Raw genomic sequence first — 22,267 nt, forward strand, 5'->3', positions numbered from 1 at the left:
GGGCGGATCACCTGAGATCAGGAGTTGGAGACCAGCCTGACCAAGATGGTAAAACCCCCGTCTCTACTAAAAATACAAAAATTAGCCGGGCGTGGTGGCGTGCACCTATAATCCCAGCTGAGGCAGGAGAATCACTTGAACCGGGGAGGCAGAGGTCAGTGAGCCGACATCGCGCCATTGTACTCTAGCCTGGGGGAACAGAACAAAACTCTGTCTCAATACAAAACAAAAATCATTTCTTACATCATTTTCACCCTCTGTATTCTTACTTTTCTCTTTCTGTAGTCAAGATATTGGACCTGATTAATTCCTTCTCTTTTTCTTATTCATTCACTTATTTTTATTTTATTTTCTGAGACAGGGCCTTGCTCTGTTGCTTAGGCTGGAGTGCAGTGGTCCAGTCACAGTTCACAGAAGTCTTGACTTCCCAGGCTCAAGTGATCCTCCCACCTCAGCCTCCCAAGTAGCTGGGACCACAGGTGCACACCACCATACTCAGCTAATTTTTTTTTGAGACAGGTTTCTTTCTCACCTAGGTTGGAGTGCAGCGGTGTGATCTCTGCTCACTGCAGCCTCCGCCTCCCAGGCTCAAGTGATCCTCCCCCCTCAGCCTCCTGAGTAGCTGGGACCAGAGGCACACACCACCATGCCCAGCTAATTTTTTATATTTTTGGTAGAGACAGAGTTTCACCTTGTTGCCCAGGCTGGTCTCAAACTCCTAAGCTCAGGCAGTCCTCCCACCACAGACTCCAAAAGTGCTATAGGATTACAGGCATGAGCCACCGCATCTGGCCTAGGGTTGTTTTGTTTTGTTTTTGTTTTTTTTATTGGATAGATTTCCAGCCAGGCCTCCTGCCTTAGCCACACCTTCATTCCATTTCCCCTGGCAAGGGCAACCAGTTCCTTGGCCTTTGGGAATGAGATTTATATGTTAGGTTGTTTTATCCACTGCCAGTTTAGGATTTTCACTTTTGGGGTGTGCTGAGTCAGTTAGCACTGATTTACCTGCTCCCCAGCTTGCAAAATGCTGTTGAAGCCCTTCTCATTCTCTTTTTTCTTGTGGGTGTATACCTTTAAAACAACAACGAAACCAAAAAACTTCAGTGTTTTTTGTTTGTTTGTTTGAGATGAAGTCTCGCTCTGTCGCCCAGGCTGGGAGCGCAATGGCACGATCTTGGCTCACTGCAACATCCGCCTTCTGGGTTCAAGCAATTCTCCTGCCTCAGCCTCCCGAGTACCTGGCATTACAAGTACACACCGCCATGCCTGGCTAATTTTTTTGTATTTTTAGTAGAGACGGAGTTTCACCATGTTGGTCAGGCTCGTCTTGAACTCCTGACCTCAGGTGATCTGCCCATCTCAGCCTCCCAAAGTGCTGAGATTACAGGTGTGACCCACCACACCTGGCTTAGTGTCATTTTAGTGGGGTTTCAAGAATGAACAGGGGCAAATGCGTATGTGCAATCTGCTACCCTCTATAACTGGAAATCTTCCACACTAATATTAATTTGCCCTTTTCACTTATTTAAGGTTCCTAAGATTTTGGAATTTCTTGGCATTCATTCCCCATCGTTAGGGAATGCAGAACTCTAACAAACTTCTGTGGGATAGCTATCCATCACTCACACACTGGTCTTTACTAACTTAGCCCCTTAGTGTTATATATGGCTCATATGAAGAGTAAAGGGAAGCCTGTCAGTAGCTGGGCCCCCATGTGTGCATGCCTCCTGGGCTGATGGCTGAATTGGCATTTGCTCCTTATATGACAAGCTCTTAGTGTATGTGCCCATTATCAGAGATATCACAGGCTTCAAAGCTCCAAGCTTGGCCATCCATTCCACTCTTTTCATCATACCCTTTGTGTTCTGACTTTGAAGCTTTTCTAGGTCTTAACATTTTCTTTGTTTTCCTGTAGAATCATGGATTTTCCTGGTCACTTTGAACAAATCTTCCAGCAGCTGAACTACCAGAGACTTCATGGCCAGCTCTGTGATTGTGTCATTGTGGTAGGGAATAGACACTTTAAAGCCCACCGCTCCGTGCTGGCGGCATGCAGCACGCATTTCCGAGCCCTGTTCTCAGTGGCAGAAGGAGATCAGACCATGAACATGATCCAGCTGGATAGCGAGGTGGTGACAGCAGAGGCCTTTGCTGCACTGATTGACATGATGTATACCTCCACCCTCATGCTGGGGGAGAGCAATGTTATGGATGTCTTATTGGCAGCCTCTCACCTGCATTTGAACTCTGTTGTTAAGGCATGTAAACATTACTTAACGACAAGGACGCTGCCCATGTCTCCCCCCAGTGAGCGCGTTCAGGAGCAGAACGCCCGCATGCAGCGCTCCTTTATGCTACAGCAGCTGGGACTAAGTATTGTGAGCTCAGCCCTCAATTCCAGCCAGAATGGCGAGGAGCAGCCAGCCCCCATGAGCTCTTCCATGCGCAGTAACCTGGATCAGCGCACGCCCTTCCCCATGAGACGCTTTCATAAGCGCAAGCAGTCTGCAGAAGAGCGGGCCAGGCAGCGCCTCCGACCCTCCATGGATGAGTCTGCCATTTCAGATGTTACACCGGAGAATGGGCCTTCAGGGGTTCATTCTCGGGAGGAGTTCTTTTCACCAGATTCTCTGAAAATTGTGGATAATCCTAAAGCTGATGGAATGACTGATAACCAGGAAGACAGTGCGATCATGTTTGATCAGTCTTTTGGCACTCAAGAAGATGCCCAGGTGCCCAGCCAGTCTGATAACAGTGCTGGCAACATGGCACAGTTGTCCATGGCCTCTCGTGCAACTCAGGTTGAGACTAGTTTTGATCAGGAAGCTGCAACTGAGAAAAGTAGTTTTCAGTGTGAAAATCCTGAGGTTGGCCTTGGTGAGAAGGAGCACATGAGAGTGGTGGTTAAATCTGAGCCCCTGAGCTCGCCTGAGCCTCAGGATGAAGTGAGCGATGTGACCTCACAAGCAGAAGGCAGCGAGTCTGTAGAAGTGGAAGGAGTCGTGGTCAGTGCTGAGAAGATAGACCTCAGCCCTGAAAGCAGTGATCGGAGTTTTTCAGATCCCCAGTCTAGCACAGACAGGGTAGGTGATATCCACATTTTGGAGGTCACAAATAACCTAGAGCATAAGTCCACTTTTAGTATTTCAAATTTTCTTAACAAGAGCAGAGGAAATAACTTTACTGCAAATCAGAACAATGATGATAATATCCCAAACACCACTAGTGACTGCAGGCTGGAGAGCGAGGCCCCTTATTTGTTGAGTCCAGAGGCTGGGCCTGCAGGTGGGCCCTCCTCTGCCCCTGGCTCCCATGTAGAGAACCCATTTAGTGAACCTGCAGACTCCCACTTCGTCAGGCCTATGCAGGAGGTGATGGGCCTGCCGTGTGTGCAGACTTCAGGCTACCAAGGAGGAGAACAGTTTGGGATGGACTTTTCCAGGTCTGGTTTGGGCCTCCACTCCTCGTTCTCCAGGGTAATGATAGGTTCCCCAAGGGGAGGAGCCAGTAACTTTCCATACTATCGCCGCATAGCTCCCAAAATGCCAGTTGTAACTTCTGTCAGGAGCTCACAGATCCCAGAAAACTCTACCAGTTCCCAGCTAATGATGAATGGAGCTACATCCTCTTTTGAAAATGGCCATCCTTCCCAGCCTGGCCCTCCACAATTGACCAGAGCATCTGCAGATGTTCTGTCAAAATGCAAGAAGGCCTTATCAGAGCACAATGTTTTGGTTGTAGAGGGAGCTCGCAAGTATGCCTGCAAAATCTGCTGCAAAACTTTTTTGACTTTGACAGATTGCAAGAAACACATCCGTGTTCATACAGGTGAAAAGCCCTACGCCTGCCTGAAGTGTGGCAAGAGGTTTAGTCAGTCCAGCCACCTGTATAAGCACTCAAAGACTACCTGCCTGCGCTGGCAGAGCAGCAATCTTCCCAGCACTTTGCTCTAGCTGTTTGTCCTTACAAGACAACGCTGAGGCCAGTTGTCGGACTGAATTTCTTTTGGTAAGCAGTTAATGCCTTTGGGTTCGAGGCTTCTAGCTGCCCAGTGGCTCTTAAACAGTTTAGCAACTAATAACCGGAGAACTAACATGTAGTAGTTGTGCTGCTGCATTTCTGAATCAAGTGCACGTCTTGGGAAAGGGACGCAATCCCTGAAACCAGGTTCTTCCTTAGGGTTGAGTAATGCAGTCAGAAAGTAGTTTGTAATTGATGTTGAAAGTGGCACATTTAAAAATTTAAAAGTTGAAGTGCAAAAAAAATTTTCTAGCAATTTTTGTAAAACTGTGTAGCATTTAAATTTCCTATACCTTCTGATGGGAATATTATCCCTGTACAGTGATGCAAAATGCACTTATGTGTAACCAGTGGTGATTTGGTGCCTGTCTTAAAGGAAGGCCTTTGAGGACACGCCTGTCTGCCACAAATGCTTTAAAGTGTATCCTGAGCTAGTCCTAGGCCTCAGAAAGTACTGTATTTTTTATTTTTACCTGATTTGCAGTCACACACACTGCACTTTGGTGCTGACACTGGGTCCAGAGTGAGCATTCTCTTGGACTATTAGGTGTATATACTTTTGAATACATCACTGTTGGATAGGTGTTTTAACAGTTTTTTCTGGTTTAAAAACCAAATTGTAAATGGAGTATGTACTTGTAGAGAGTGACAAGGTATTGTTTCCGTATGTGCTGTTTGAGCAGTATTTTAACCAACTTGTATTACAGATGTTACAGTTCTATGTTAGGAAGTCAGAAAAGAGCTTGTGTTTGTCTTTGTTCTGATGACGTGGAGTCATTTTGTGGGGTCTTCCATGGCACATTTACCCATTGCTCCATCCAGATGTTGAGGGCCAGTCTAAGCTGACACATCCTACCCGAGGACAAGCCTGTTCTCCACTTCATTTCTTCACTCTCCCCTCCCCATATAGCAGCTCTCCCAGGTTTACATTACTGTTTTCGATGACAGATTAACCAAAAATGCCCCCACACGGGTTTTATTACTGTTATATACTATACTTTAACAGTACAGACCCTAATTTTATTATTTGTTGCTCCCCCAATCTGATCCCAAATGTTTAAAATTGTTTGAAATCCAAACATGGTAGCGCATGGGGTAAATATTTTGTAGCCTGTTGAAGAGTTGACAGCCCATAGCATAGAAATAATCAAGTAGCATCTGAGACTGTTGGAGGCACTCGGGTCACTGCCCAGGGTCTCTCTGGGCCCTGCATCCTCACTTCCCCAGCCCCACCTTGCTGTCCTCTGACACTGTGCCATCGGGGCTGTTAGTGGCACCTGTGTGAGGCCAAGTGTGCGTCCAGGGGAACAGCACAGGTTAATGCATCTCCCTAGGACTCATGAAGTCAGTTTAATTCATGCACGAACATGAGTTCGTTTTATGTTTTATATGCTTTCTTAGAGATACCAAACCATCATGCATAATTCAGATAAATTATTCAGTTTTTGTGTTTAGAAAGCTTAGTATGTGTAGCTGGAAACAAAAATGAGCGTGTTTTCTCTCCTGTTAGAGTATGCAGTTACACATCTGTGGATAATTTCATGTTCCAGCAGGGCTTGGCATGTCCCATGGACTGATTCCCAGGAAGAAAAGCCCAAAGGGAAAGCCACGATTCCTTTCGAGTAGATGTGGGAAAGAGCCCATTGGAGGATATGGGGGTCCTGTGAAATTCAGTTGTGTGTGTGGCTCCTTGTTAGCGGTCATGTTGACATGGTATTAGGAGGCTCCCCATCCACCCTTTACGTGATGTAGGGACCAGTGTCTTGTGAGATTAACCTTGGGACACAGTGGGTAAGCCTGGAGAAAACGAGAGGCCCCACCTGGACCCAGGGAGAGGAGCCAGTGACACAGGGCTCCTTCCCTTCCCTTTGGAGGAAGTGGTGCCAGGAGCCTGCCCGCTCACCTCTGCTGAAGCGTAAGTGGACTTTGCTTTTGGGGCTTATCTCTGATACATGCTGGAGCCCTGCCTCTCCACTGCTAGATGGAACCTGGAATCTCTCATCTACCTCTTAGTCGGTCAGTTTCTACGTGTGAGAAGCAAGCTTGTGGGCCAGTGTCCTTGTACATGCTGTAGCACTTAAAAAATAATTCCAGGGTTCCCTGGAAAACCAGTCCCAGGGTTCCTATGATCTGTAGTTTCTATCTGGATTATAACTGGTATTGGGTACCTGAATTTTGATTGGTTAGCCTTAATTATAGTCTGGCGTGATCATGTAGAATCTTTTCTGGTGATCAGATCATAGAGTTCTATCAGGGCATCCATGTCAGTGGTGCTATAGCTGGTTACAACTTGAGATTTTGAAATAAAAATTTTGTCATATTCATGCCTCTAAATATGTGTTCTTTTTCTTTAGGTTATTAAGGTTGAAACAAAAGAGGGTAATATCTCTTTGCCAGCCCTTCTTTGACTAGTACTTTGTTTTAAACCAAACCTAGTAAGTTAACTGGTCATTCCCCTCAAATCATTCCCTTCTGCCTTCCCCCGCCTTCCTTTTCTGTCTTTGAGCTATGCACATGCATGAGATTTTGCTTTCAGTCTACCCAGTTGCTCTCCAAGGGCCTGCCTAATCTTGTGCTGCTCCCTGGACCTGCCTCTCAAATTGGAAACTCCATCTGCCAGTTCTGGAAGCTGATTCCTTGAGCACAGAGCAGGGCTTTGGCAATGGCAGTGCTGTGGCCTGACCTTGGAGAGGAGTGGGTAAGGTGGTGATTTAAAAAAAAAAAAAAAAACATCCACCTGGGGGCAGGGAGGGGCTGGGGGGACAGGATGGGCAAAGGGAACCATGTGTAGGTGCTGAAACTAATTTTAAAATTAAATCCACCTACCTCTAATTGTTCTTGACCAAAATAAGAGTGTTAAACGTCCTTACCTAGTTCTCATTTCTTCCAGTTAACTCCTTTTCTGGAAGGGCTCTTTAATTTTCCTGATGGTCTAGGTATCATATTCAAGTGCCATGGTCACAACTGGGTTCTGCTTGTCCCGTCCTTGGTGAGGGACAAGTGAAGGAATCTGGGCAGAGAAGATGAGGCGTAAGGTGGTTTGGACAGGTTCCAATAAGGAAAATGCCCAGGGCTGAGGGCTGGGGTGGGAAGCAGAGCCAGGCAGATCATTGGATGTTGTGACTTTCAAACAGATGCTCTTTGTATTTTTAATGTTTTTTTAGAAACAGGTCCTTGCTACATTGCCCAGGCTAAGTGTAATGGCGATTTAAAGAGTGATCATAGCACACTGCAGCCTTGAACTGGCCTCAGGATCCTTCCCACTCAGCCTCCTGAGTTGCTGGGACCATAGAGGTGCATCACCATGCCCAGCCATACGCACTTGTTAGCTTCCCCATTTACAGGCCAAGACGGTCTCTCAGAGAATTATTTAATAATAGAATTACACACTTTTGGCTCAAGTGTGTCCAGCCACCAATGTGACAAGTACATCTATCAGAATCACTCTTTCCTCAGAGAATCAGACTTTCCCTTGGCTGTGCCTGTGGATCCAAATCAAGCCTGGGTGCGTCTGACAGAATACCAGGGTACGGTTTGCCTCCCGGCCCTCCATCTCTACTGTTTGGCTACAGCATGAGTTCACTGGGCATCGGCTCCCCTCTCAGGCCAGCCAACAGGTTGTTAGCTGCCAACATGGACATGGTGTTGCGGGTTCTGTGGGTGGCACTGCCAATGTGGGGCAGGATCACTGGAAAGGAGAGAGAGGAAGATAAGGGTGGTTCAGCGACTTCAACTGGGCTGTTTTCATGGCTTGGGTTTGTCAGTAAGAAGAGAGACTACCTCATGCTTCCATGCCTTGCCTTTTCTCCCTTGGTCACTAAGCATGACACTCCCCCAGAGCTGAGGTTCAGACTAACAGAGTGAAGGGCCTCCAGGCTACTAAAACCCAGTTACAATGTGATGAAATATTTGTATTCTAGGGCTAGGTGCAGTGGCTCATGCCTGTAATCCCAGCACTTTGGGAAGCCAAGGCAGGCAGATCACTTGAGCTCAGGAGTTCGAGACCAGCCTGGGCAACATGGCAAAACCCCATTTCTACAAAAAATACAAATATTTAGCCAGCTGTAGTGGACCACACCTATAGTCCCAGCTACTTGGGAGGCTGAGGCAGGAGGATTGTTTGAGCCTTGGAAGCAAAAGTTGCAGTAAGCTGAGATCGTACCATTGCACTCTAGCCTGGATGACAGAGGGAGACTCTGTCTCAAAAACAAAAACAGGTGAACCTGGGTGCCAGTTTATGCACCTGTACCATGTGCACCTGAAAATGATGCCACGTGACCACAAGGTTTCTGATTTACAGAAATAACTCCAAAACGAAATGCTGAACAGCACAGTTATCTCCGATCCCACCCCAGGGCAAGTGAAGTTACTTGCCTCCAGAGAACTGTCAGCCGGGTGCAGTGGCCTATCCCTGTAGTCCCAGCTACTCCAGAGGCTGAGGTGCAAGGGTCACTTGAGCCCAAGAGTTTGAGGCCAGCCTGGGCCACACAGCGAGACATCATCTTTACCAAATAAACCCCACAAAACTGCTTTTGGGTTTTTTCCAGGTAGAAATCATGTTTCCTTTTAAGTGAGTACATTTTCTTCTTTACATTCATCATTGTAATGGGGTCTTTGTTGCCCCGGCTAGTCTTGAACTCCTGGCCTCAAGTGATTCTGCTGTCTCGGCCTCCCAAAGGGCCGGGATTACAGGTGTGAGCCACCGCGCCCAGCCATAATTGAGTACTTAGTTTCCTCTCCTCTCTGGTAATTAGATCCCCACCTCTCAAGAACATTGCATCTGATCAAACTGAGAGCCAGCATGAACACGGACCCCAAACCACAGCTTTCAGAATAACAAGGAATAGCAAAAACCAGCCTTTCCCTACACTTAGGAAGGGACTGTGAATGACAGGGTCCAAATTTTCACCATCCAAATAGAAAACCGGGAGCTCAGTGCCCACATGGAAACCAAAATATGTCAGGAATGAACCCTATACATACTCAAGGTCAGGATGGGTTTGGAGAAATATGCATCTGACCATTTGGCCTCTTCTAGTAGAGAAGAATTTTTGAGACAGAGTCTTGCTTTGTTGCCCAGGCTGGAGTGCCATGGCACAATCAGCTTACTACAGCCTCAACCTCCTAGGCTCAAGCGATCCTCCCACCTCAGCCTCCTGAGCAGCTAGAACTAGAGGTGCCTACCACCACACATGGCTATTTTTAAATTTTTTATAGGGATGGGGGTCTCACTATGTTGCCCAGGCTAGATGCGAACTCTTGGTCTCAAGTGATCCTCCTGCCTTGGCCTCCTGAAGTGCTGGGATTACAGGCATGAGCCACCCTAACCAGCCCCACCCCAACATTTTAGACATATAATGAATCACAATAAATCTGCTCACTCACAAGAAACATTCCTGGATAATGGTTTTTGGTTGCTGAGATTAAGTAGCACATTATTTCAAAGTGGCAAAATTAAGGGCCATCTAAGGAGAATTCAAAAGTGGTGGCTACATTTGCCGACAGGACAACACACAGGACACATATAAACAACCCCCATTTTTTTCAGTGTATATGTCGAGGCCAAGACCCCTGATCATCAAAATACGTTATTTTGTACATTACAGTTTACAGGACAAGAGGGAAAGACACTTTGTTGGAGGGTGACTAAATGGCATTTTGCGAAAGGTCCGTGTCACTCTGAGGGGGTGGAAGGACTGGAGTCCTATGGCCTTCATTAACTCTATGGCCTTCATTAATTTGACCCCTCCTCTTTGGTTGCAGTGGCCTCAGTGGGAGTTGCTGCTTCTACATGTCTGTGGGCTTTTCCTCTACCTCTTCCTCACCTTCTTGGGGACAAAGATCTGGGTATTTCTCCATGCATTCCTGCATGGCCCCACAACTGGTCTACACAGCCTGACCCCTTGACATTTTCCATACTATAGTGGGAGCAGGAAAAGTCCAGTATGAATTGTTTCCCACAGGGGCCGCTGGCCATTCCCCCAAGGCACAGGCAGTTCCAGCTACTGTCTCCATTTAGCGGCCTCAATCCGTGCTCCCCTCACAGGGATCACTGGGGTCATCAGCTGCGTTGCTTGCAGCCGCATGGTCTTTTTTCATCAGAAATATGATTGGATCCTTCCCTTCCTGCCGGCAGTAGGACATGGCTGCAGCCCAGTGCTTAGATTTTGCGCAAACAGCGGCGGCGACTGCAGCTTCATGCCCTGACCGCCCTCTCAGACCAAGAACTGTCTTTTGAAGCAGTCCGGGGGCCCTGAGCTGAATTCCAGGACCTGGGGTAGGGGTGGGAGGGCAGTTTTCCTGGCTGTGGGTGACAGCCCTGACATCACACCCAGTGCTCCTTGCAGGCTGGGGTGGGGGGAGGGACGGGAGAGTTTCCAAGGGCTGCGATAATGGGAGCATTCACTGGGGAAAGCAGCTAAAGACCTTTTGTTTAGGTGTCCATTCCAGAATGCAAATTAAAGACAGAGACTGGCCCAGACAACCTAAGGCCCTGATCACTCTGTTAGTCTAGAGGCATAAACTCCACCAGCTACCTGAGCAGATCTTAATATAAAGAATTATTACGCATAAAGTTGTTAACTCACTAACTGAGCAGGTGACAAAAATCCAAACCACAAAGTGTGGTCCCAGGACCAGCATCCTGAGTGGCATCTGGGAGCAGTGAGGAGCACATACTCTCAGACCCCACCCCAGACCTGCTGAAATAGAAACCCTCGGGATGGGGCTAGCAACCTGTGTTTCATCAGTCACTCCTCCAGGTGATTCTGACGAACACAAAAGTATGAGATTTGGCCGGGAGCTGCCGGGCACTCATGCCTGTGATCTCAGCACTTTGGGAGGCCAAGGCAGGCGAATCAGCTGAGGTCAGGAGTTTGAGACCAGCCTGGCCAACATGGACAAACCCCATCTCTACTAAAAAAAAAAAAATACAAAAATTGGCTGGGCCTGGTGGTGCACGCCTGTAATCCCAGCTACCCGGGAAGCTGAGGTAGGAGAATTGCTTGAGCCCAGGAGGTGGGGGTTGCAGTGAGTTCAGATTGCAACACTGCACTCCAGCCTGGGCAACAGAGCGAGACTCTGTCTCAAAAAAACAAACAAAAAAAAAGTATGCGAACCATTGCACTATGGTAGCACAGAGGTAGCAACTGCCAGAGGCACTTCTGGTGCTGCAACTCAGACTTCTGTGGCAGGGGCACTGACTGGCTGTTGCTTTTATCTCTGAGTGGGGCTCAGTGCAGCTGGTTCACCAAGTGTTGGAAAAACTGCAAACTGGATTCCCCAGCCACCATGGGGAGCAAACTGGTACTGTGAGGTGAAGAAGTGCTGCTGCCACTCCCCCAAAGACAGGAAGGGAGGGCGGGAGGAAGCAGGCCCTCCCACACCCACACTGTGAGGGCCTGCCAGTGCAGCTGGCACAGCAGAAATGGGGTGTGCAGAGGCCTGGCCCCGGCCCCACAAAGCAGAAGAGAGAAGGGGGCTTTGTTGTGAAACAACAGCTTGAAAAACTGGCCGAGTTATAAATATTGGCATTGTCATTACACTTTTAATTTTTCACACCTAAACTGGTAATAGCAATTTAGAGTAACAGGTTTTACACGAGTCACTGTGGTGTAACACATGTAGACATGTAGTCAGCCCACTTTGTTGTTGTTTTTGAAATGGAGTCTCACTCTGTCACCCAGGCTGGAGTGCAGTGGCACAATCTCGGCTCACTGCAACCTCCGCCTCCCAGGTTCAAGCGATTCTTCTGCCTCAGCCTCCCAAACAGCTGGGACTACAGGCGCACACCACCATACCTGGCTAATTTTTGTATTTTTAGTAGAGATGGGGTTTCACCATATTGGCCAGGCTGGTCTCGAACTCCTGACCTCGTGATCCGCCCACCTCAGCCTCCCAAAGTGCTGCGATTACAGGCATGAGCCACCACACCCGGCCAACTTTTTTTTTTTTTTTTTCCTAAAACAAATCCTCTCATACCTACACTCTGTTCCTTTAGGGACAGAGACCCAGCAGAACATGCTCAAGAGGACTGCTCCTGTTATACACTCATGTCACTAACAGCGTAAACATTTACAGTCCCTGGTGTGTCCCTTTGGGTTCAGCACTTACTCACACTAGCTCCACACCCGGCCCCTCAGGACCCCCTCGAAAACACTGGTCCTGCAGGGCAGCAGGGAGTTTGCATCAGAAAATGCGGTTCTTACCACAGTTCTTCAGGGTCAGGAGAGGGTGGTTTGTAGGCAGTGGTTCTGGGGTCGTCACATCCAGTCCAGCAGCTGCAATCTGACCACTGGCCAAGGCCTGGTACAGGTCATCCTGGTTTACAACGTCGCCCCTGGGAATGACAGTGGTGACATGGGTACCATGAAGATCCCTCCGCCCAGGCCACCTTTGAGGCAGAACAACCTACACAGAATGAATTTTTCCACTCACCTGGCACTTGGCACTGACTTTTACAGCACTAAGTCTTAGTGGGTATACTTACAGTATGTCTGTAAGTCTTATATACTCAGAGAACTCCAGCCCTGCCCCCTCCTAGCTGTGTGACCTTGGGCAAGTTTCTCAAATTCTCTGTGCCTCGAATTCTCTGTGTCTCAAATTATCTGCTCTGTGACATAAGGAGAATACCACCTAACTCCCAGGCATGCTGGGAGGATTAAAGCTTTCTTACATGCTCTACTACATGAACAGGGCCCAGAAGGGCATCTGTGTTAGGCCCCCTCCAAGTGTTCCTGATCTGGTTGGCCCCCAGACCCCCACTGAGAAGCGCCACAGTGTGCCATCAGGCCCCTGCCTAAACCAGAGCAGAGGAATGAGCACATCCCTAACCACATCCAAAGGCAGCGGCCACTGAAGTCAAGAACTGATCTTCTAGAGACTGTATATTGTGCACTAAGTAATATAGGGTCCTGGGCTGTCCTGGGTACACGTAGGCACCCGGTACACGGCAGCTATGACTGCTGCCAGCCAGCAGTGCAAGTCCTGTGGTCCTGCATGTTTCACTCTTCCATTCCCAGGTCACCTGTTTTGTAGCTAAACATTGGTAATTACAGGTACCTTTGGGGTGCGTAAGTCCTCAGGGTGACCTCACCCAATCCCCCTTCCCCTAAACTTAGGTAAATAGGTTCAAGGGGGACCAGCTAGGAAGGGCTTGGAGTGGCAGAGAAGGAAGGTCTGACCCCCATACGTGCTCAGTGGCCTGAAGGCAGCCCTAGGGACAGTGTGAGGAACTACAACCACGTGAGTTTTCGGGTCTGTCTGCCCAGGAGGGTAAGATTCAAAATATCACTGAACCACAGGCAACCAAAGCCAGGCTCAGCAGTGTGGGAGGCGGCCTCCAGAGGGCCCTTCAGATCCTCAAGTCCAGCCCTTTGTGGTTGAGGACAATGGGCCAGCCGAGGCTCCCTGGGAACACTCCCTGAAGCCACCCTGCTGTGTGCCAGGCCCTGCCAGGCAGAGGCCACCGCTGAGAAGCAGGCAGGCTAGGCCCACTCCGACGGCTCTTCTTCCCTGTGCAGAGCTCTCGTGTATTCCCACGAATTTCTGAGTTGTTTGGTTTATGGAAACCAGCAAGCTCAGCCTGGGGTCTCATCAACAACCCACGGGGAAGAAAATCTCCAGATGGCAGCAGTGGGGACGGCTCCTCTCCAGGCTTGCTGGGTCAGGTGCCCTAGGATACCTGCTGATGTTGACGAACACAGCTGTTTCCTTCATCTTCTGGAAGAAGTCCTTGTTGCAGAGGCCCTTGGTTGCAGGCGTTAAGGAGCAGGCCACAACGATGAAATCAGACTGGGCAGCCAGCTCAGGGGTAGACACTGAGGGAGGACAGGAGTCCATCAGGCACTGAGTCCCAGGCTAGGGACAACCAGATGGTGGGAAACCAGTCCTTTGCTCTCGACTCCCATAATAGAAACTCCCAAGATGCTTCCTGAAGGCCGAGTCTCTACCTGGACAACTCTCATGAGTGCACAAAGTCAAATCACACACAATGGGATCTGGGCCACTCTGGCTTTAATCACCTTCAGGGCCCAAAGTGTCCAGGGACGTGGGGAAAGGTTGAGATCCAGCCTGCCTTCTGCTCACCAGGCTGTGGACCTGCCAGGGGCTGGATCCGCCTGGACTAAAGCGCACAGAGGCTAGGGTAGTGCTTGCCAGTTGAAGGAAAAGCGAGTGCAAGTGCCCAGCCCTTCCTCACACCCATCACCATCCCCACTGCTCTGCCCACAACGGGGATGGCAACACAGGACGCTGAAAGACGGGAGCCCTGGACTGCTCTGCTGGCACGGAGAGGACCTGGGTAAGTCCCTGTGCCCCCTGAGTGGGCCTGTGTCCAGGGGCAGGTAGATTAAACATCTACCAGACACAGCAGCCCCTGGACATGACTGGAGCTCCTGCCCTCTGCCTGAAAATGCCACCACTGAGAGAAAATACTGCCTCTCAACTGGACACAGATAGGCTCCTGTGGAAATCAAGCTTCACTTACCAAACTCCGCCTGGAATTCCGCTGCTTCCTCAGGCCTGGGCTGGCGCCCTGTGTATAGAAATCTCTGGACGCCAAATGGTTTCAGACGCCGAGCAATGGCCTGGCCTAGAGCAAGGAAAGTCCATGTCTCGTTCCCAGTCCCGCAGAGGGCAGGGGCGCCACCCAGCAGCTCCGGGACAGCGGCCCTCAGGGCAGACCCTTCCATCAGCACAGCCCCAGAGCTGCCTGCTCCTGTCTCCCCCAAAGTGAGTGGGGGGCTGGCTGCCCCACCATAACCAGCCCCCAGCTAGCCCGCACTGCCCCAGGGATCTGGAGACAGCACCTCAGCTCCCCTGAGGCTGTCACTGGCTGATGCTGTCCTCACATGGTCCAAGCCATCTGGAAAGCCACTCAGGTTTTTCCTAACCTCCGAGAACTGGAAAGAGTTTTCACAAAGGAGACACCTGGTCAAGCAGTCCCCTCCTTCATCCTGGACCCTCTGCTTCTGTGAATGCAGTCTCAGACTCCATTTGACTTTTGGTGGCACTGCCAAACTGCCGGCTCACCCCAGACCTATACTTTTCACGTACGCTGCTGCTGAGGCGGATTTGTGCAGTTGGATTTTCAGGCTCAGAACGTGCCCCAAAGCTGCTGGGTTCCTCCAAGCAACTCTCTAGTGAGAGGCAGGGCTGTTCATTGGTTAGACAGTTTCTCCACACTCTCCACCCTCACCCGCACCCCTGCACCAGGCAGGATGACAGAGAACCCCAATAGGTAGCTGCTTGGCTAGGCCCAAGCCCTTCTGCCAGGCTTCTCCAAATAACAGCCACTGGAAGAAAAGTGGCTCTGCCTCATCTGCAGAACTGCAGATAACTCTGCCCACTGAGCCCTCTGGCCCGAGTTAGGGCTTTGTGAGTCACAAACCTTCCAGAACTAAAGCTGGAGTAGGTGTCAGGGGAATGGGCTCTCTCACAGTAACCAGTAACCACTCCTAAGGGCTCCAACACAGCATTTGTAGTCTTCATCTGTTCTTTATCGAGCTGGAATCGTGAAGCCCCCTGACCCTCAGGCAACTTGCTTTTATCACCTAGTGAGTTCTTAAGGAACTCCTACTTTGGTTTATGTATGTATTTGCCTGTGTTTTACAAAACTGTAACCCTCACTAGAGATACCTCTACTGCAGGCAAAGTGCCCTGACAGCATGTGGGTCTTCTCAGCCTTCAGACACGTGGTGCCAGGGATGCAAACCAAAGCTGTGAGAGCCGGGGCGGGCAAGTGGGCAGGTGGGGGCCTCACCTATGCGCCCCAGCCCGACGATGCCGACAGTGCTCTGCGTGAGTCCATAGCCACACAGCCAGAGGGGCTTCCACGAGGTCCAGCCACCACTAGGGGAGACAGAGTGGCAGGTGAGACAGAGTGGGCCAAGATGAGGGGCCGCTGAGAACCCAGCACCTCTGACTGTGGTCCAAGGTACAAACCCATCCTCCAGGTCAGGGACTGAGAGTGGGATGAGGCACTGCCCCCTTAGCGCTGCAGACGAGCAGCAGCAACGACTCCTCCTTTAAAGCCACTAGGGACACAGAACTTGAGGGCGGGAAGGGGCCTTACTGGCTCTCATCCTATTTTGCAGATGGGAAAACAAACCAGAAAGGGTGACCTGCCTGAGGTCACAACCGGAGAGAGCTGAGAGCAAGAGGCTGCAAACTCAGGATTTACGATTCCAAAACAAGTTCTCTTGGCACTTTAGAGCAGCAACAAAGAGTACAGCCACAGGGCCCACACTGCTGCCCTGGGCAAGGGACGGAGCCTGCCCTGAGCCACCTCCAGCAGACATGCTGACTCCCCAGGCAGGACAGTGAGCAGGACTCAGCACGGTCCACTCTGCTCCACGCCCCGTGCCGGGGCCCAGGCTGCTGGTCACACACTGTGACAGCCTGCGTTTGCACACCTCCCACCATGACTGCACATGGAATGCTTCCAACTTTTTTTTTTTTTTTGAGAAAGGGTCTTGCTCTGTTGCCCAGGTTGGAGTACAGTGATATGATCCCAGTTTACTGCAGCCTCTGCCTCCTGGGTTCAAGCAATCCTCCCTCCTCAGCCGCCCAAGTAGTTGGGACTACAATCTGTAACACCACACCTGCTTAATTTTTGTATTTTTTGTAGAGACAGGGTTTTGCCATGTTGCCCAGGCTGTTCTCTAACTCTTGAGGCTCAAGCAATCTGCCTGCCTCGGCCTCCCAAAGTGCTGGGATTACAGGTGTGAGCCACCGTACCCGGCCAACTCTAACTCTTGATATACAGGCCGAAATCCCTGATCTGAAACCTTCAGGCTAGATTTTAAAATTGTTTGGCCTTTAAAATGGCAGCATGGCGCAGGTGGTAGATTCCACACATCACCCTCTGCGGTGTCTGGGCAGCACCTGTTTTAAACAGTGTTACACCTGCAGCAAAATTTAGGAAAGTCACATTAAGTGCGAGAAATAAAAGCCTTAAATAGTCTCCTGTTAGTATGAAAGAACTTTCAGCTGTCCGACCTTTTTAGATTTTTGGCATCTAAGGGACCGTGGACCCGCAGCTTTCAGGACTCAAGCAGACGCCCACCTGCTACTTATTCTGTGAAGCCCTCCCTGATCCACACTCTCCCGGCCAGCCCTCACCCACCAGCAGAACGTTTGTCCTCCCTCATCCTCTTCTCTCACCACTTCCCTTCCTGCCTTTATTGCAGCTCTGCCTCGTGCTTTAATTCTTTTAGCTGAGTCCTCACTCAATGGGACACACTTGGGGTCAGGGACTATGCGTGGGCCAGACTGGCACCGGTGATCAGGATCCAGTGCTGAGCAGAGCCAATGTTCCTGCCAGGCGTTCACTTATTTTTTTTTTTTTTTTTTTGAGACGGAGTCTCATACCGTCACCCAGGCTGGAGTGCAATGGCGTGATCTCAGCTCACTGCAACCTCTGTCTCCTGGGTTCACATGATTCTCCTGCCTCAGTCTCCCAAGTAGCTGGGATTACAGGGGCCTACCACCACACCTGGCTAATTTTTTTTGTATTTTTTACTAGAGACGGGGTTTCACTGTGTTGGCCAGACTGGTCTCGAACTCCTAACCTCATGATCCGCCCACCTCAGCCTCCCAAAGTGCTAGAATTACAGGCGTGAGCCACCGCGCCTGGCCTGCATTCACTTACTTCTTCACTTCTTCGATGGCCTCCGGCAACCGGCGGCAAGTGGTAAGTAGCAGGGAGACTGCAAGTTCGGCGGTGGCATCTGTCAGGACATCTGGGGTATAGCCAACTCGGATCCCACTACGAATCAAACATGTGGTGGTAACATCAGCCTCAACCACCTTTACTGATGTCTACTGCTGGGACATTTCCATGGAGTTACTTTGTTTCCTCTTTGATCTGCCTGCCAGGAAGCTCAGAACTATAAATGAGCACTCAAAAACGGTCAGTCCTCATTCCTATTTAGATTATCTCTCGCTTTGGAAGGATATGAAGATGGAAGATTAGGGTTCAAGGACTGAACAAGTAACTTAACCTTTCTGAATTTCCTCATCTGAAAGAGAAAGAATAATACCTGCCTTTGCTACTTCAAGGTATTGCTGTGGGGATCAAAAAAGATAATGAATGTGAAAGGGTGCCACCTACACAGAAGTTACCCACTGTTTCTGACCGCTGGGGTTCATTGTAACTGACCTGTGCACATGTGGACAGATTCTATCATCAGCCACCTCACATTCTCCCTGAATGGCCGAGGGATATGAAATAAAAACAAATCAACAGCTCGTCTTTCTTTCCCTCATACCCACCCCTCTCGCTAGGCCCCCTCCAGATCCCAAGCTGCCGTTACCGCTTCTTGATTTCATCCAAAGCCAAGTGGTCGACGCCCACGGACAGGGTGCTGATGACTTTGAGATTGGCCCCTGTTGTGCAGAAAGTGCTTTGTTAGTATCTTTCCTCGAGGAACTCAAAGCCACAGCACTGGGGACTATCACGGGGCCACCGCTTATTATTGTTTTCTTAGAATAAGAGGCTGACATCTCTGTTCTTCACTTAAAACTCTGAATAATCCCCCTTGACAGCCTCAGACACTGCATCTCAGGGAGGTGAAGTGGCCTGGCTCAGTCACAGGCAGAGCTGGGTTCACCTCAGGGCCTCTGCCACCAAGGCCCCGCTCTTACCCACTGGGCTGTCCACCCAGTGAGGCCTCGGGTCTCCTTCAGCCATGCTGGGGCCTCCCCCATGGACACCTCTGAGAGTGCCAAGAAGGTGGCTGGGACGCGACCCTCTCCACCCTCTCCTGCAAGCAGGACACCAGAAAGCTTCCGGGCCAAGGCCAGGGCATGGGGTGGCTCAGCACTGACTCACAAGGGTGCCTTCCCATCTGGCAGCCTGAGTCTGAACCTTTTCTCAAAACTGTCACAACAGCCTCACAGCGAGAGGCTGATCCTTCCACGGGCTGAGACCCATGGCGGCGGCTGCGGAAAGACATCCTGCTGCAGCTTGGCACTGAGCTAGGGCCTCCCTCATACTACACACAGGCCCAGAATGGGCAGGGTCTTGCCGGAGGTCACAGAGCAAGGTTGTGGCTGGAGAACCCGGAGCCTTGGATGCTCTTCCTCACACCCACAGTCTCCACACCACGGTCTTTGCCTTCCCAGGGCCCCCCGCCAAGGGGTTCACAGCAGGAGGGAGGGGCAGTGCCTGTGCCAGAGCAAGCTATCTGCCCGCTTAGGCCTGGTATCGCAGGAAACGCCCTCGGAACCCAGACAGCACTGCAGAGCAGCCCAGGAGCCAGCGGCGCAGGCTGAGGGGCCCACAGGGCCAAGCCACCCTCGAGTCCCCTGCCCACCCAGCGCACACCTGCAGCATCCAGGATCCTCTTGTCCACATGGTCGGAGAGGAGGCAGAGCAGGCCGTGGGCCCCCGCCACACCTCGCTCCAGCTCCTTGACGGGGATGGGCTCATCCGAGTCCCACTGCTCCACCTCACAGCTGCGGGGAAAGGGAGGCCCTCAGGAGAAGCAGGAGCCGCACACCTGTCCGCCGGTCCCAGCTGGGAACCCTGGCCTCTGATGGCCCTGGCCTCAGGCTGCCCGGGGCTGGCTGAGGGGCGGCAGGGTCAGGCAGGGGTGGCCTCAGAACTGTCCCGGGAGAGCAGGTGACAGCTGAAGGGCTGAGGGACCCCCGAGCAGAGCCTAAGCTGCAAGGGGGAAGGCATGGGGACAGCTCTCAGGTCAGCACAGAGAAGAGCTTTCCCACACTCACAAGGGCTGGGCGGCCAAGCAGGCAGCCAACTGCAGGGAAGGCCCGTGAGGGGCAGGGTGTGCCTCAGGTGGGGGGCCTGGATTCAATGGCCTGTTGCATCTCTTCCTGTCCGTGGAGTCCATGAAATAGAAAACTCTCATAGTTGGACTGGGCCAGGACAGATAAGGTCAAGGCCACCCAACGCTTCCACAGCAGCTCACGGGAACCGGATATTTGTCCCAGTGGTGCACCATGCCTCCTGGCCCCTGCCATGGAATTCAGTACAGCCAGCACGTGTGGAGCCTCTATGTGGCAGGACACAGGATGGCTACTCACACCTCCTGACCGAGCCCGGGGCACTGACCACTTCATCCACCTCCCCATGAGCAGGATACAGTGTGAGCTACTGCTACCGTGAGCGTGGCTGCTGCCTTCCGCCTTCTCCTGCTCTACAAAGTGGGTCCTTGGCAAAGGTTTTGTTGCAGTGAAAAAAATGTGAAAATCTCATCTGCCCCTAGAACTGGCTGCTGAGGCTGGGTTGCATCCTATTCCTATCTAACACTGGAAACGCAAATCTGATCAAATGCAGTGATCAGACAGCAGTCAGATGCAGAACTCCCAGGAGTTCCTCCACCTGGGAGCTGCGTGGCTTTGGGAAGGAACTTAACCCTAAGTCTAGCCTCCAGTTTTTAATCTGTGCAATGGGAATTATAATACTGACTTCACAGTGCTGCCAGGATTAAAAGTTTATGTATATGAAGCACCTGGTAAGGCTGGCCCACAAAAAGGGTTCCATTTAGCAACGGTGGGCCAGGTGCAGTGATTCATGCCTGTAATCCCAGAACTTTGGGAGGCTGAGGTGGGAGGATCCCTTCGTACAGGAGTTGAAAACCAGCCTGGGCAACACAGTGAGACCCTTGTCTCTGCAGAAAATAAAAAATTAGCCAGGCATGGTGATGCATGCCTGTAGTAGTCCCAGCTACTTGGAAGGCTGAGGTGGAAGTATCGCTTGAGTCCAGGAGGTTGAGGCTGCCGTGAGGTATAATTGCGCCACTGCACTCTAGCCTGGATGAGAGTGAGATCCTGTCTTAAAAATAAATAAATTAAAGAGTCCTCAGGCCGGTCATGGTGACTCACACCTATAATTCCAACACTTTGGGAAACTGAGGCAAGAGGATCGCTTGAGCCCAGGAATTTGAGACCAGCCAGAGCAACAAAGTGAGACCCCCATCTCTACAAAAAAATCAGAAAATTAACCGGTGGTGATTGTTTGCACCTGTAGTCCCAGCTACACGGGAGGCTCAGGTGGGAGAACTGATGGGGCCCAAGAAGTCGAGGCTGCAGTGAGCCACGATCGATCGAGCCATTCATTGCACTCCAGCCCGTGCAGCAGAGTGAGGCTGTCTTTAAAAAAATAAATAAAGATAAGTAAATATAAAGAAGAAGAGTCATCAAAGGCCCCTGCCAAATGTCCAAGGGGCCAGGTCAGTGACCGCCACGTTCCTGACCCCACGTGCCCTGTGGGAGCGTGGAGAATTAGCCTGGACCTTGCCTCAGGGACAATCTACCCTCTCCAAAGCCGGAACTGCAGGTCCCAGCGTCGTCTTAAGAGTCCTGGAGAGAACTGGGCCCCAGAGAACTTTCTCCGAGCCTCCCCAAAACTCCAAGCCCGCCCCAGCCGGCCACAAGGCCCAAACGCCCCGCCCGGCTCTCCGGTCCCCGGGACCGCCCCGTCCCTCCCCGACGGGGCGCGGGGCTCTTACTCTGCCGCCCGGGCGAGCGCGGCCCTGCCCTCGGGGGGTATCCTGCGGGTGACGAACACCTTCATGAGTAGCACCGGTTTCATCCGCCGACTCACACCTGGCTGGACGGAATCTGATCCTGGAATGGACCTGGGCCGGGGCGGGGCCAGGCTGGAGTGGGCGGGAGAAACGCCGCGCGACGTGCGCAGGCGGGTGTGGCTTCGCCTGCGGGAGTGCGCGGTTGCGGCTGGGCTGTGACTGCGCGTGCTCGGGGAGTGACAGTCACAGTGACCCTACACAGTGTCCTTGTGTGTGGGGCGGGTGGCAGGGGGTGTGCGCCTCGTGCCACTGAGGAATCAGGGCCCCGGGGGAGAGGGAGCAGTATCTTGTCCAAGGCCTCATGGGACCCTGGTTTCTCTACACGCTCAGGGTCCTGTTTCCGCAGGCTCAGGCCTTAAGAGACTGAAAGCCCCCACTTTTTCTGTCTCTTGGGTTGGCCCAGGGTAGGAACCCAGGTTCCAGGCTCTGAGGAAGTCCAGGACACACAGAGAGGTCATGTGTAGGTGTTCAGGCCAACAGCACAGCCGGGGGCCCAGCTGACAGCCAGCGTCAGTGACCAGAGGTATGAGTGAGGAAGCCTTCCGATGACTCCAGGCCAACTCCTATCTGACTACAGCTACAACCGCATGGAAGAGCCTTTAGGATAATCACTGGCTGAGCCCAGAGCCCAGTCAACCCCGGAACCATAAGAGATGATAATGCACTGACTGCTCTTGCTCTCAGCCGTTCAATTT

At 51.2% G+C, this 22,267-nt stretch overlaps 2 protein-coding genes and 1 pseudogene across 3 annotated transcripts in view; 1 reads left to right on the top strand and 2 right to left on the bottom strand.

The window, feature by feature from the left end:
• Positions 1-6,354, top strand: part of ZBTB5 (zinc finger and BTB domain containing 5) — a 46,543-nt gene extending 40,189 nt beyond the window's left edge. Inside the window, exon 2 of the mRNA XM_023203161.1 lies at positions 1,916-6,354. Within this exon, the coding sequence (XP_023058929.1) occupies positions 1,920-3,953 (2,034 nt within the window). The 5' untranslated portion in view covers positions 1,916-1,919 and the 3' untranslated portion in view covers positions 3,954-6,354. The remainder of the gene's footprint in view (positions 1-1,915) is intronic.
• A 541-nt stretch (positions 6,355-6,895) lies between these two features.
• GRHPR (glyoxylate and hydroxypyruvate reductase) lies at positions 6,896-21,817 on the bottom strand. Of its 2 annotated transcripts, none has more exons than XM_023203163.3 (9): positions 21,495-21,817; positions 19,349-19,479; positions 18,336-18,408; positions 17,672-17,788; positions 15,782-15,870; positions 14,507-14,611; positions 13,703-13,838; positions 12,228-12,358; positions 6,896-7,030 (listed from the first exon to the last, which is right to left on the bottom strand). In XM_023203163.3, exons 1-9 carry the CDS (start codon positions 21,575-21,577, stop codon positions 6,966-6,968), a joined length of 930 nt encoding a protein of 309 aa, XP_023058931.1. In that variant the 5' UTR covers positions 21,578-21,817; the 3' UTR covers positions 6,896-6,965. The 2 variants fall into 2 exon arrangements, with proteins under 2 accessions (XP_023058931.1, XP_023058930.1); XM_023203162.1 differs by lacking the exon at positions 6,896-7,030 and adding an exon at positions 7,374-7,708 and having other exon boundaries at positions 21,495-21,807.
• Positions 9,755-10,827, bottom strand: LOC111536739 (annotated as a pseudogene).
• Positions 21,818-22,267: the final 450 nt, after the last annotated feature.

The sequence above is a fragment of the Piliocolobus tephrosceles genome, chromosome 14, assembly GCF_002776525.5.
Source record: "Piliocolobus tephrosceles isolate RC106 chromosome 14, ASM277652v3, whole genome shotgun sequence".
Lineage (NCBI taxonomy): Eukaryota > Metazoa > Chordata > Mammalia > Primates > Cercopithecidae > Piliocolobus > Piliocolobus tephrosceles.

What these genes read in the sequence shown, in the direction of transcription:
- GRHPR (XM_023203162.1), bottom strand. Translation starts at nt 21,577, where the DNA reads ATGAAACCGGTGCTACTCATGAAGGTGTTCGTCACCCGCAGGATACCC. An exon ending in GGAATTCCAGGCGGAGTTTG is followed by an intron (nt 13,839 to 14,506) that starts GTAAGTGAAGCT and finishes GTCCTCCCTCAG; the next exon opens with TGTCTACCCCTGAGCTGGCT. An exon ending in GTGTTCGTCAACATCAGCAG is followed by an intron (nt 12,359 to 13,702) that starts GTATCCTAGGGC and finishes TGTCATTCCCAG; the next exon opens with GGGCGACGTTGTAAACCAGG.